Source organism: Mesoplodon mirus (genome assembly GCF_964341445.2).
Source record: "Mesoplodon mirus genome assembly, chromosome: X".
In the NCBI taxonomy this organism is placed as follows: Eukaryota; Metazoa; Chordata; class Mammalia; order Artiodactyla; family Ziphiidae; genus Mesoplodon; species Mesoplodon mirus.
The window spans coordinates 71495876-71509070 of record NC_138981.1 but is presented as its reverse complement, the minus strand read 5'-3'; the positions used below and the strand labels follow the sequence as shown (position 1 = coordinate 71509070).

Below are 13195 nucleotides of genomic sequence, written 5' to 3'. Positions count from 1 at the left end.
AGATAAGCCACAGTTTGGGAGAAAATATTTGCAAGACACATACCTGATATAGGGCTGAAAATCCAGAATATATAAAAAACTTTCAAAGCTCAATAATAACAAAACAAACAACCTAATAAAAATGGGCCAAACATTTTAACAGACTCTTCACCAAAGAAGAATAGCAAATAAACACATGAAAAGATGCTCAACATAATTAGTCATTAGAAAAATACAAGTTAAATGTACAATGCTATACCTATACATAACCACTAAAATGACTAATATATAAAATGATGTTCAACTTCATTAATAACATGGAAATGCAAATGAAAACCACAACGAGATAACATTTCAACTTCAACTGTTTGGCAAATTAAAGTCTGACAATATCAAGTGCTGGCAAGAATGCGGAGCAACCTCAACATCTATATACTGCTTATGGGAATGTAAATTGGTACATATACTTTGAAAAACAATTTGGCATACTATAGCAAATATGAAAATGATACATATTGTATGACTCAGTGGTTCCACTCCTAGGTATATTTAGAGAAACGACTGTAATTGTGTACCTAGAGATATGTACAATAATGTTCACAGCAACTTTTTAATTGCAAAAATCTGGAAACACCTCAAATGTCTGTCAGCAGTAGAATGGATAATTAAACTGGGATATATCCACAAAATGAAATACTATAAATTAGGGGACATATATAAATCACAGCTACATGGAAAAATCTGGATGGATTTCAGGAATTTGAGCATAAAAAAGTATTTGTAGATCAAAAAAGGTAAAATGTAGAAAATTATATGCAGGTATATTTCTATCAATATATAGCTCAAAAACTTACAAAACCAAAAACATTGTTTAGTAATACAGACATATAAGGTGAAGTTAAAAAATTAAGAAAGGGAACAATAATCAAAATTCAGGGTAGGGTAGTGGTTATCTCTGAATGGATAGGGAATGGGATGAGAACCAGGGGATTTTATTTTGTTTTTCCTTTAAACTGGGTGGTAGGTAGGTATATGGTTGTTCATCATGTTATTATTTTTATACCTTTCATAAACTGATTAAACGGTCTTTTGGTTCTAATCCATATTTAATAAATACAAATATAAAACAAAAGAATTATGAAAAATTTAATGAGGTAAGGACTTATTTCCTTCATTTTTTTTTCTTACTTTATGTTCAGGGTATAGTACCTTTCTATAAGGTTTGGTAAAGACATATTTGGGGAGAATCAAGTTTACAAATCAACAGCAAGGGAACTAGGTTATTAATAGCTTCAGATTTGATCTTCTACCAGCAATAAACATGAAACAGTGTAGGTTTGGTAAAACTTTAACAGTAATGGGTCACAAAAGTCTTGTTTTTACCATTAGATAAATGACCCTTTGCTACCTGTACCAGGATTAAAGTGTTTATCTTTCCAGACTAATACTTGAAGTTTAAATTCACCACACTGCAACTATGTGTAGTTAGAAGGTCAGAGGTTCAATTTTATATTAAAGGTGCACTACATGCATAAAAAGCAGGCACACAGCAAGTAAGGAAGTTCCCCAACTCCTCAAGGAAGAATGCATGTGGATGCATGGGTGTTAAAGTAGGTAACATTTGTCCATTATGTCCCCATCCTCTCTATTCTTTATGCTCCTCAATTCCAAACTTTATGAATCATTTAGTGTTCTTGTTCTCTCTTCTATCCTAATCAAAACCTACTGATTCTTCATTTATACCCTAGTATAAATTAGATTAACAGTTTAAAGAACAGGTTTGTTATTTGTGGTCTACTGTAAGCAAAATTTTGGATATGTACTTTTCTAGGAAGAGCATCCGAAGTTTTCGTCAGATTCTCAAAGGGGTCAAAATGGTTAAGAACCAGTGCTTTAAAGTATTTTCCTTCTTAGATATGGGCATTCAAGCACACTTGAAAGGTTTATGATAAAAGTATTTATTAAAATGGTAAACAAAATTGACAATCTCTTATACAGAATAATTAAAAAAAGAATAGATTCAAATAAATAAAATTAGAAATGAAAGATAAGACATTACAGTGGATGCCTCAGAAACAAAAAGGATAATAAAGGATTATTATGAATAAGTATATGCCAACGATTGGATAACTTAGAAGAAATTGATAACTTCCTAGAAACTAACAACTTACCAAGACTGAATCAAGAAGAAATAGAAAGCCTGAAGAGACCAATAACCAATAAGGAGATTGAACCAGTAATCAAAAACCCCTCAACAAAGAAGAACCCAAGGTCAGATGGCTTCATGGGTGAATTAAACATTCGAAGAATACCAGTTCTTCTTAAACTCTCCCAAAAAATAGAAGAGGGAACACTTCCAAATTCATTTGATGGTGTCACTCTGATATTAAAGTGAGACAAAGGCACTACAGGAAAAGAAAACTACAAGCCAATATCCCTAATGAACACAGATGCAAAAGTCCTCAATAAAGTAATAGCAAACTAAATTCAACAGCATATTAACAGGATTATACAACAGGAACAAGTGGACTGTATCCCTCAGATGCAAGGATGATTCACCATATGTGTATCAATGTGACGCACCACATTAACAGAATAAAAGATGAAAACCACATTTGTGATCATCTCAATAGATACAGAAAAAAGCATTTTACAAAATTAAAAATCCATTCATGAGAAAAAGCTCTCAACAAAATAGGTATAGAAGGAACCTAACTCAATAAACATCATATATGAAAAGCCCAGAGCTAACATCAAAATAAATTGGGAAAAACTGAAAACTTATTCTCTAAATCCAGTACAAGTCAAGGGTGTCCACATCTGAAACTTCCATTTAACATAGTATTGGAAGTCCTAGCCAGAGCAACTAGACAAGAAAAAGAAGTATAAGGAATTCAAATCAGAAAGGAAGAAGTTAAATATCTGCAGAAGACACAATTATATATGTAGAAAACTCTAACGACAACCACAAACTATTAGAATTAATAAACAAATTCACTAAAGCTGCAAGATATAAAATCAACATACAACAAATCAGTTGTGTTTCTATACACTAACAATGAACTATCCGAAAAAAATTAAGAAAACAATTCCATTTCCAATAGCAATAAAAAGAATGAAACAGTTAAGAATAAACTCAACCAGAGGTGAAAGACTTGTACACTGAAAATTATTAAAAACTGATGAAGGAAGTTAGACACAAAAATGGAAAGACACCCCATGTTCATGGATTGGAAGAATTAATATTATTAAAATGTCCATGCTACTCAAAGTGATCTACACGTTAAATGCAATTCCTATTAAACTCCCAATAGCATTCTTTACAGAAAAAGAAGAAAAATCCTAAATTTTATATGGAAACAAAAAAGACCCTGAATAGCCAAAGCAAGTCTTCAGCAAGAACAAAGCTGGAGGTATCACACATCCTGATTTCAAAATATATTACAAAGTTACAGTAAGCCAAACAGTATTGTTTTGGCATAAAAACACACATAGACCAATGTAACAGAACAGATTACAGAGAAATAAACCCATGCGTTTATGGCCAACTGATCTTTGACAAGGGTGCCAAGAACACAGTAGGGAAAGGATAGTCATTTCAATAAATGGTGCTGGGAGAACTGGGTATCTAGATGCAGAAGAATGAAATTGGATCCTAATTTTGCATCTCACACCATATAAAATATCAACTCAATATAGATTAAAGACTTAAATGTAAAAACTGAAATGTAAAACTACTAAAAGAAAGCACAGTGTAAAAACTTCTTGACATTGGTCTTAGCAATGACCCCAAAAGCACAGACAACAAAAGCAAAAATAAACAAGGGGGACAACATCAAACTAAAAAGCTTCTGTACAGCAAAAAAAAAACAATTAACAGAGGCAACCTAAAGAATGGTAGAAAATATTTGCAAACCATGTATCTGATAAGGGTTAACATCCAAAACATATAAGGAACTCATACAACTCAACAGCAAAAAAAAAAAATAACTGACTAAAAAGTTGGCAAAGAAAAGTAATAGACATTTCTCAAAAGAAGACATAAAAATGGCCAACAGGTATATGAAAAGGTGCTCAGCATCACTAATCATCAGGGAAGTGCAAATCAAAACCATAATGATATATCACCTCACAACTGTTGGATGGCAAAAAGTCAAGAGATAACAAGTGTTGGCAAGGATGTGGAGAAAAGAGAACCCTTAAACACTGTTGGTAGGAATGTAAATTGGTATAGCTATTATGGAAAACAGTATGGAGGTTCCTCAAAAACTCAAAAATAGAACTACCATATGATCCAGTAATCCCACTTCTGGGACTATATCCAAAGAAAATGAAATCTGGATCTTGAAGAGATACTTGCACCTCCCATGTTCATTGCAGCATTATTCAAATAGCCAAGATATGGAAACAACCTAAATGTCCATCAACAGATGAATGGATAAAGAAAATATTATGTGTGTATGTATGTGTTTATATGTGTGTGTGCGTGTTAATACTGAATACTGCAAATTTCATGGTTTAAAAATGTATATACATATATGTGTGCATGTGTGTGTATACACACACATGCATACACATACATACAATAGAATAAAAAGGATATCCTCCCATTTTTGACAACATGGCTGAACCTGGAGGACGTTATACTAAGTGAAATAAGGCAGACTCAGAAGAGAAATACTGTATGATCTCACTTATATGTATAATCTAAAATAGACTCAAAAGCAGAGAGAAGAATACTGGTTACCAGTGTGGGGTAAGGTAGAGGGGAAAATGGGGAGGTGTTGGCCAAAGAGTACAAAGCTTCAGTTATGCAAGAAGAGTAAGTTCCAGAGATCTAATGTATATCATGGTGACTATGGTTAATAATGTTGTATTGTATACTTAAACTTTTCTAAGAGGGTGGATCTTAAGTGTTCTCACCACATACACACACATACACAATAAAATGGTAATTATATGAGGTGACAGATATGTTAATTAGCTTGATTGTGGTGATCATTTCACAATGTATACGTATGTCAAAACATCAAGCTGTACACTTTAAATGAATATTCTCATCCTGGATCAGAGGCCCTGGGCTTAAATGCCATTTATTGTATTGTATAAATACAACTTGTTTGTATTCAATTAGAAATTAAGATTAGATTTAGTAAACTATAAAACAACAGTTAAATTAAATTGAATGAAAGTAACTAGAACTCTCAAATCAATATTTCTTCTCTGTTATTTTTTGCCGAAAACAAGCAAATGACAAGAAAATAAGTCAAACTCACATTATAGAAATACTTTAAAAAGAAACATCCGGTAATGTCTATGGCTGACTGTATACACACTGCCCAACCTCCAGTCATTTTACAGTCTGAATACTGAGAAGTTTATGGTTTAAGAAAAGGGTCACCCCACAGCTCTGCAGAGTTTTCTAATAGAGAGATTTAATTACATTTATTACATCATAATTAATAAGGCAGGAGTATATTGATACAGTTGAAAAAGATGTTTAACAAGAGAGTTTAACTGAAAAAGGATCTTCTCATTAGCCACAAGTTTATCAGAAGAGTCAATTAACCAGAACACCTCATTCATAAAGCATTTTGGCTTAGTACAGACTTATTGTGAATAGATTTAAACAAAGGCATAACTCACTTTACACAATAAAAGTACCTGGGAATAGTTCGTGCAAATCACATTTTCATTCCTTCAGCAATTCTAAGTTTCTCAAGGATTGAATCCTGATTATAGGAATAGTCCCTAGCACTCAGCTGGCAACTTTATTTAATAAGTAATTCAATTGAATTCTATTTAAAATGTACTGGGTAATACAATAAATACCAAGAAATCCTGTTTATTCCATAATATAGTAAAGAGCAAAAATTTATTTTAAAATTCAGAAATATGTAAATTCAGCTATTAGGGACAAATGCTAGTTACTTATTATCCAATCTAGATTTTGAGCTTTCCAAAGATAGGAGTGTCAAGGTAGGCTTAAAAACATCATCTCTCTAAGATTAATAAAAAGGAGAAAAAATACTGAGAGTCAGCAAGTATATAGGAGAGTGAATCTATTCTAGACTGCTAATGAAAATTAATAAAACTTTACCCAGTGCTTCGTATATGACTCAAACATATATAAGAGAAGCTCAGGAAATATTTTTCTGTTTAATAAATGAATAAATACCACCTTTATGTATGGCAGTTTGGCAATACATTGATATTTTTCATGCCTTCTGACTTACAATTCCATTTCTAGAAATTTATTCTAAGGAAACAGTTATAGATGTACATAAAGATTTATGTACAAGGTGTTTTGACAAAGCATTGATTACATTAGCAAAATAATTGGAAATATGTTAAATTTCCAAAAATTTATGAAAATTGTACATTTGAAAATGGTATATTCATACACAGAATATTTATGCCACTGTTAAGAATTCTGTCCAATGCCATCCAACTACTCAGTGGTGGGGTCAGGATTCAGTTTCAGGCCTGCTTGACTCGAGTATATATTTCTAAGCATGTAGATAAATTCAAGAATAACTTGAGGCTAGAAAAGATGAAAAGTACAATGGTGAATAGAATCAGTTACTAAAATGAGATACCAATACACTGGCATGATAGATTAGATCAACAAGATAAAAGTTAAAAAGACATAAATGTACCTGTAACTAAGTCAAAAAAGTCTATATGCCTAAGTATAGACATAGCTTACCAGTGGCCCATGTAAAAAAGTTTAATGAATTTTAGAGAACTGCACAATCACTATATCATGCTCAAAGGCTGATTATAAGCAAGGTTGATTGTGATGACTCAAAACAAAAATAAATATAAAAACAAATGTGATCTTAGGCAGCTTTAACAGAAATATATTATCTAGAACAAGAGAAGTCAGAGTCTGACTCTATCCTGCAGTAGTCAAAATACATACACCCGAAGAAAACAGTAACCATCCTGAACATGTTTGGCAGAGAATGATCATGAAAGTGAAGGAACTCAAAGCTATGACATATGAGGAATGGTTAAACTACTAATACACTTATCCAGGAAGCAAAACTACTTAAAGTGTAACTGACATCTGAAGAGCTGTTTTGTGGAAGAGAGATGAGAATTGTTCTGTATGGCACCAATGTGAGATACAGGGCCAATGGGTAGAACTTATAATTATGAGACAGGTTTGTGTTTGACGTAAGAAAGGACCTTAAATTGAATGAGAGCTGCCAGAAAATGGAATGGACTGCCTTAGGTTCCTTTATCCAGAGTTTTATTCATGTAGAAGAAAACAGCCAGTTAGCATACCTATTGTAGAGGGGACTACGGTACCACAGTGAAGACTGAACTAGAAAACATCTAAGATTACTTTCAAAACTGAGATCTTAATGAATTTCTTAAACTCAGGCTTCCAAATATCAGGTGTACCTGTATAAACTTTTTAAGAAAGAAAAGTCAGACTGCTTGGAAGAACTAAAACCCTGTACTACTCATTGATTATTCGTGAAGAAAAATCACCAATTGTTTTTCATTGGGGTTAGGATTTTAGATGTTTGGGTTAAATATAATAGTGTTTACTTTGAGACACCTTGTAACTATTTCTCACAACTTAAAAAACGTGCCTAACAAATACTTCAAAGACATTTTTGATGAATAGAGCTAACAAACAAACCAACCTCACAGCTTTTACATCATATTTCTGTTATACAAAATTCAAACTTTTGTAGGCAAGTTACCTGCTCTGGTTTCACTAGATGTTTTCTGGACTCCTCTTCTTTGGCCGCATACACACTTATAGATGCACATATTAGAGCTGCTGGCATGGTTGTCAGCTTTCCCATCTGAGAAAGATATATCAAAAAGGTATTTTTAATTGAAAGCTTCCCACTCTCTATTTCCTGATAAAGTTTGGGGGGCATCTGAGGAACACTATTGGTTTCATTTAAATTTATTAAAAACTCAAGCACTCCAAATTATTCATACATTTTTAGGATATAATTCCTAAAATTATTTTCTCATGGTAGATGGTAGAGTATTATTTTTACCAATTTGTTAACTATCTACTTCATATGGAATATAGCAATAATTACCAGTTAGAAGTGAATATAAGTTTTGAGGGATGAAGTGAGATATAGATTATGATATTCACTCAGTCCACAAATATTTATTGAGCAATTACTATATGCCAGACCCATCAGGGAACAAAACAAAGATCTTTGCTCTCATGGAGCTGACATTCTAGTGGAGAAGAGGCAGGAGATAAACACAATACATATATTATATGGTATATTACAATCGATAAATGCTATGGAGAAAGTAAAGGATAAGGGTGATCTGGAGTACTGGGTAATTCAGGCTGTATCTTGAAATAAAATTTATAATTACATTATTTATAAAAATAACTTCCTACCATTACAAATCTTAGGCCCCTAACTAATATGTTCCTTTTTACCTATTTCATGCTTGATGTAAAGCCAAAAGTGACCTTAGTTTTAGATATAACTTGAGGAAATGAATGCAGGAAAATTACTGGCTCTGAGAACAAATTGTTCCAGTGTTTATCCAGGTACCAGAATAATTCCTAAAGATTATTCATTCAACAAGGCCAAATGAAAAGCTTTCCAGGGAATGACTATTTTAAGAGCTTGATTCTTTAGACTCAGAAGGAGGCCTACTGAAATTGACCAAAGACATCCAGAGGGAAGAGGTCTCTCTGGCTTACACATAAGTGGAATTGTTCAAGAACTAGAAGAAACATTGGCCAAAGGATTCCAAATGTTATTGAATAACAGTGATCATGTCTGCACTTCATTTCTGACATATTTTTCAATATTTTCTGGACAGAATACGGGAAGCTGCATGCACTAGTTAAGCAATTTCCTGTTAAACTAGGCATGATTCTGATTTAGATCGAGACTCCAGAAATATAGGGTAAAAGGAAGACTCAACACTAATAAAAGAAATTGTGTTCACTGTGTTTCCTCCTTCAAGCCTCCGTCTAGTACATAAGTCAGCATCACAGAACAATTTATCTAGGCCTTCCTTCCAAAAGGCATCACTTCTGATTTCTTACACACAGTTGGTATTCACTAATGAAATAAGATTTCCACTCAGTATCTAATGTCGGGTATCAATAAAAAACATATTAAAATGGATGCCAGCAATGGATGTTCTCCCGTGTACCTGAAAAAAATTTTCAATAAAGCTCTGAAGTGATTATTTGAAGCATGTCGATTCTTACAATATTTAAAACCTATTTTAAAAATACCGGATTAGACCTTACTCCCTATCCAAAAGATAGAACTTTTGAAGTATGCTATCATCTGAAAAAAATTCAATACCTTATGTTCTTAGTACAGTCATTTTATTTCACATAATGGAAAAATAATAGCATGTAGACTATAAAATAAATTTATAGGTATTACTTAATAATTATGATCGACTGCTCCAGAGTGTGGACTGACTAACTGAACTAGTGGCCTAAGAAGTTAATACAGTATACCTTGAAAAATGCTTAAGTATCTTTGCTACATTTTCTATTCTGTAGGGCAGGGTCCATCCACCTTGACTTTTATTAATAAGGCAGTGTGGCATAATGGTAAAAACATAACCTTAGGAGTTGCACAGACCTGGTTTTGAACCCAAGTTGTGGAACTTACTATCTAAATCTTGGCAAGTTACTTAAGCTCTTAATAATTATGCTGCCCAATATGGTAATTACTAGATGCATATGGCTATTTAAATTTAAATTTATTAAAAATAAATAAAATTTAAAATTTAGTTCCTTAGTCACATTAGCCCCATTTCAAGTGCTCAACAGCATAATGTAGGGCACAGATATACAATATTTCCATCACTGAAGAAATTTCTACTGGACAGCGCTATCTTAAGAGTCTCAGGTTATATATCTGAAAAGAAATGGGAATGCCTTCCTCTTTATGATTATCTTAAGGGTTAAAGAATTACATAAAAATGGCTTGCACTTGGTAAATGGGCAATTAATTCTAGCTCCCCATTCTTTCTGATTGCTGAATAAAGATGTTAAGTGGTGGTGCTCACTCCCCATTTTTCTTCTCACATGTATTTGATGTTAATCAGGCTCTAGTGAGGGCCATAATAACAATAAAAAACATAGCATACTCATTTCCTTTAAACAAAAAAGGCCAAGAGTTCGATCAAAAGAAAAGAGGCAGATTGGCACACTCAGGCCTTTTCAAAACACAGGTTATACTGATGAAAAAGGCATCACTATCCAGAGAGACAGCTGATTATATACCACACTGAAAAAATTAGAATATGGATTGGTAAACTACAGATCTGGGCTAAATCTGGTCGGACTCTGAGCTAAAAATGTTTTTTTTAAACATATTTAAAATTTTATAAAAACAAAATAAACAAACAGAAAACAAAGAAGAATATGTGACCTTTTGTGCCCTACAAGTCTAACATATTTACTATCTTCTCCTTTATAGAAAAAAACAATTGCCAATGCCTAATTTAGAAAATCAAATAAGGTATTTAAAGAACATCAGAGCTTGGGGGTATTATAAAATTTACAGGCTCATAAGGCTGTTAGTTAAACAGTATTAAAATTGGGCAGAGGCAATCCTAGTTTTCACAAGGTAAGACCTTGAGTTAAAATTATTTGTAACTTCAAAATAATGACTTGTCAATTCAAAATTATGTGTCTTGTTTAAAATCAATTGTCATCCTATTAAAGATAACAAACAGGCCCTAGAACAGAATTCTATCATATAGAGATTTACAAATAGCAAGACTGAAGATGAGCATCAGTTAACTCCCCCATGAAACTCAACCCTTCCAAGTACTTCTGTAATCAAAATATAATTGATTCACATTATTTGCAGTAGTTATATTCCATAAAGTAGCCATGAACACTGATTTAGGGAATAATGAACACTACCCCTAGGGAAAATACAGGGTTAATTTCTTGTGAACCTCTGGTTACATTTTCATCAATTGATCAGTACATAACCTTGTTTTATATGTGTTTCTGTTTAAAGACACCTTGTTCACTATATATTGTTGATTTAGTAACACTGAACTCACAGCCAACAGCACTATAACTCATGCCACGATGAAGTTTATCCAACATACATATTTTCTCCCTAAGGCGTATCACAGCTTTCTTGCACTTAAGAACACTAGATAGCACTTCTGCACTATGCATGGAGCCATTTCAAATAGCAGCATTTCAAAAAAAAAAAAAAAGTGAAAACACTTAGCACTGTTTACCACAAAAGGGACACTTGTTCACAGTATGAGAGCTGGAAAAATAAGGCAGAGAATTAACTGGTCCAACTTTACTTGGGAGTATAAACATATCTGTTTTCTCTTCTTTACTAACAGAACTGAAATTTAAAGTTCTCTTCTATAAGAATTTTTGTTACTTATTTTGTAAGAAAGAGCATATAATTATTATAGGCTAATCTAAAATCAGTCCTAATCATTCATTCTGCTTTAGATATATATTATCATGTAGTAAATGCTATTTTATTAAATCAAGAGTCCTGTGATAAGTATAAAACAAAACTGAAATTTAGAAAGGTAAGCCCTAAAAACTAAAAGGAAAATGAAATAAACAATGTTGAGGCAATGATCACACAGACAGGAACAATTCAAAACGAACTTACAACCAGTAATTGGGCTATACCCAAAGGACAAAGAGAACATCAACAAACAAACAAACAAACAAACCTTAAAACTTAATAATCATATTGTTAGTGGCAGCTTTGGTATTTTATTATGAACCTGCTCTGTGTATGTTATACAAGGAGACATTTAAATATGCTGGCATTTTAAAGATTGGGATTTTCAGTGTGGGAGAAAAATGTAAGATTAATGAAGTTAAAGCAAGATCCTGTAGTTCTGAATTGGAATAAGATTTATCAGTTGATTATCTTATATTATCATGATACAGGAAATACAGAAGATGGAGAAATACACTAAGACACCATGGTGTACTGGAATATAGCTATGCAACAAAGTACCCCATGCAAACAGCCAGACAGACCTTCGAGTTGAGATTTGTAAGAAAATTCAATTGTGCTTGCAATATTGCAAGTGTAAACTGCTTTAAAATATTTGGCTCAAGAACTTGGTGAGTCTATTTCCAGCACCCAATAAGTTGTGACAAGTTGACATTAGTCATCAAAGTTCAGTACAGACATTAGCAGCTTAACAGAACTTTGTATGCTGTAGTGCCTTTTTTTTTTGCGGTACATGGGCCTCTCACTGTTGTGGCCTCTCCCGTTGCGGAGTACAGGCTCCAGACGCGCAGGCCCAGCGGCCATGGCTCATGGGCCCAGCTGCTTCACGGCATGTGGGATATTCCCGGACCAGGGCACGAACCTGTGTCCACTGCATCAGCAGGCAGACTCTCAACCACTGTGCCACCAGGGAAGCCCTGTAGTGCCTTTTGAGTTGTTTACTTGTGAAGATCTGAGAGGAAGTAGTGATACGTGGAAAGAACACCAGGCTGTGAATTGGAAAAGCTGTGTTCTAGTCTGCACTCTGCTAATAATTCACTATGTCACCTTTCACAAGTTAATTCCCCCTCACTGTGTGTCAGATTGCCCATTTGTGAAAGGAAGCTGCACTACAAAATGTCTACACTTCCTTCTAATTTTGACAATGCATGATTCTAAAGTTCAGTGATAATTTTCAAGTATATAATTTACTACAGATAAGATATTGCCATTTTGTTTCTCTAAAAACCAGAAGGAAAGTCGCCAACAAATAATTACCTTATATTAAAATAATACTCTAGATTATATAATCAGAATCACACTCTTACTCACATCGAACATCTTAAATGTGAAGACCACAGAGGGAATTTCAAGAATTTAAAAGTCATTTAAAAACATACACAACTAAAAATTACCTCTTACTTAAATAAATGAATTTAGAAACTTCTTCCTAAAAAAAATAGGGCTTCCCTGGTGGTGCAGTGGTTGAGAGCCTGCCTGCTGATGCAGGGCACACGGGTTCGTGCCCTGGTCCGGAAGGATCCCACGTGCTGCGGAGCGGCTGGGCCCGTGAGCCATGGCCACTGAGCCTGTGTGTCCGGAGCCTGTGCTCTGCAACGGGGGAGGCCACAGCAGTGAGAGGCCCGCATACCGCAAAAATAAATAAATAAATAAATAAATAAATGAAAACTTCTTCCTAAAGACAGCATTTTTTTTTCTTAACATCTTTATTGGAGTATAAT

The 13195-nt window shown here is 33.6% G+C and overlaps 1 protein-coding gene across 2 annotated transcripts in view; it reads right to left on the bottom strand.

Annotated features, from left to right (window-relative positions):
• APOOL (apolipoprotein O like) overlaps positions 1-13195 on the bottom strand; it is a 93235-nt gene that overhangs the window by 64014 nt on the left and 16026 nt on the right. For both annotated transcript variants that reach the window (XM_082609563.1, XM_082609564.1), the window contains exon 2: positions 7701-7805. In XM_082609563.1, the coding sequence (XP_082465689.1) occupies positions 7701-7805 (105 nt within the window). The remainder of the gene's footprint in view (positions 1-7700; positions 7806-13195) is intronic.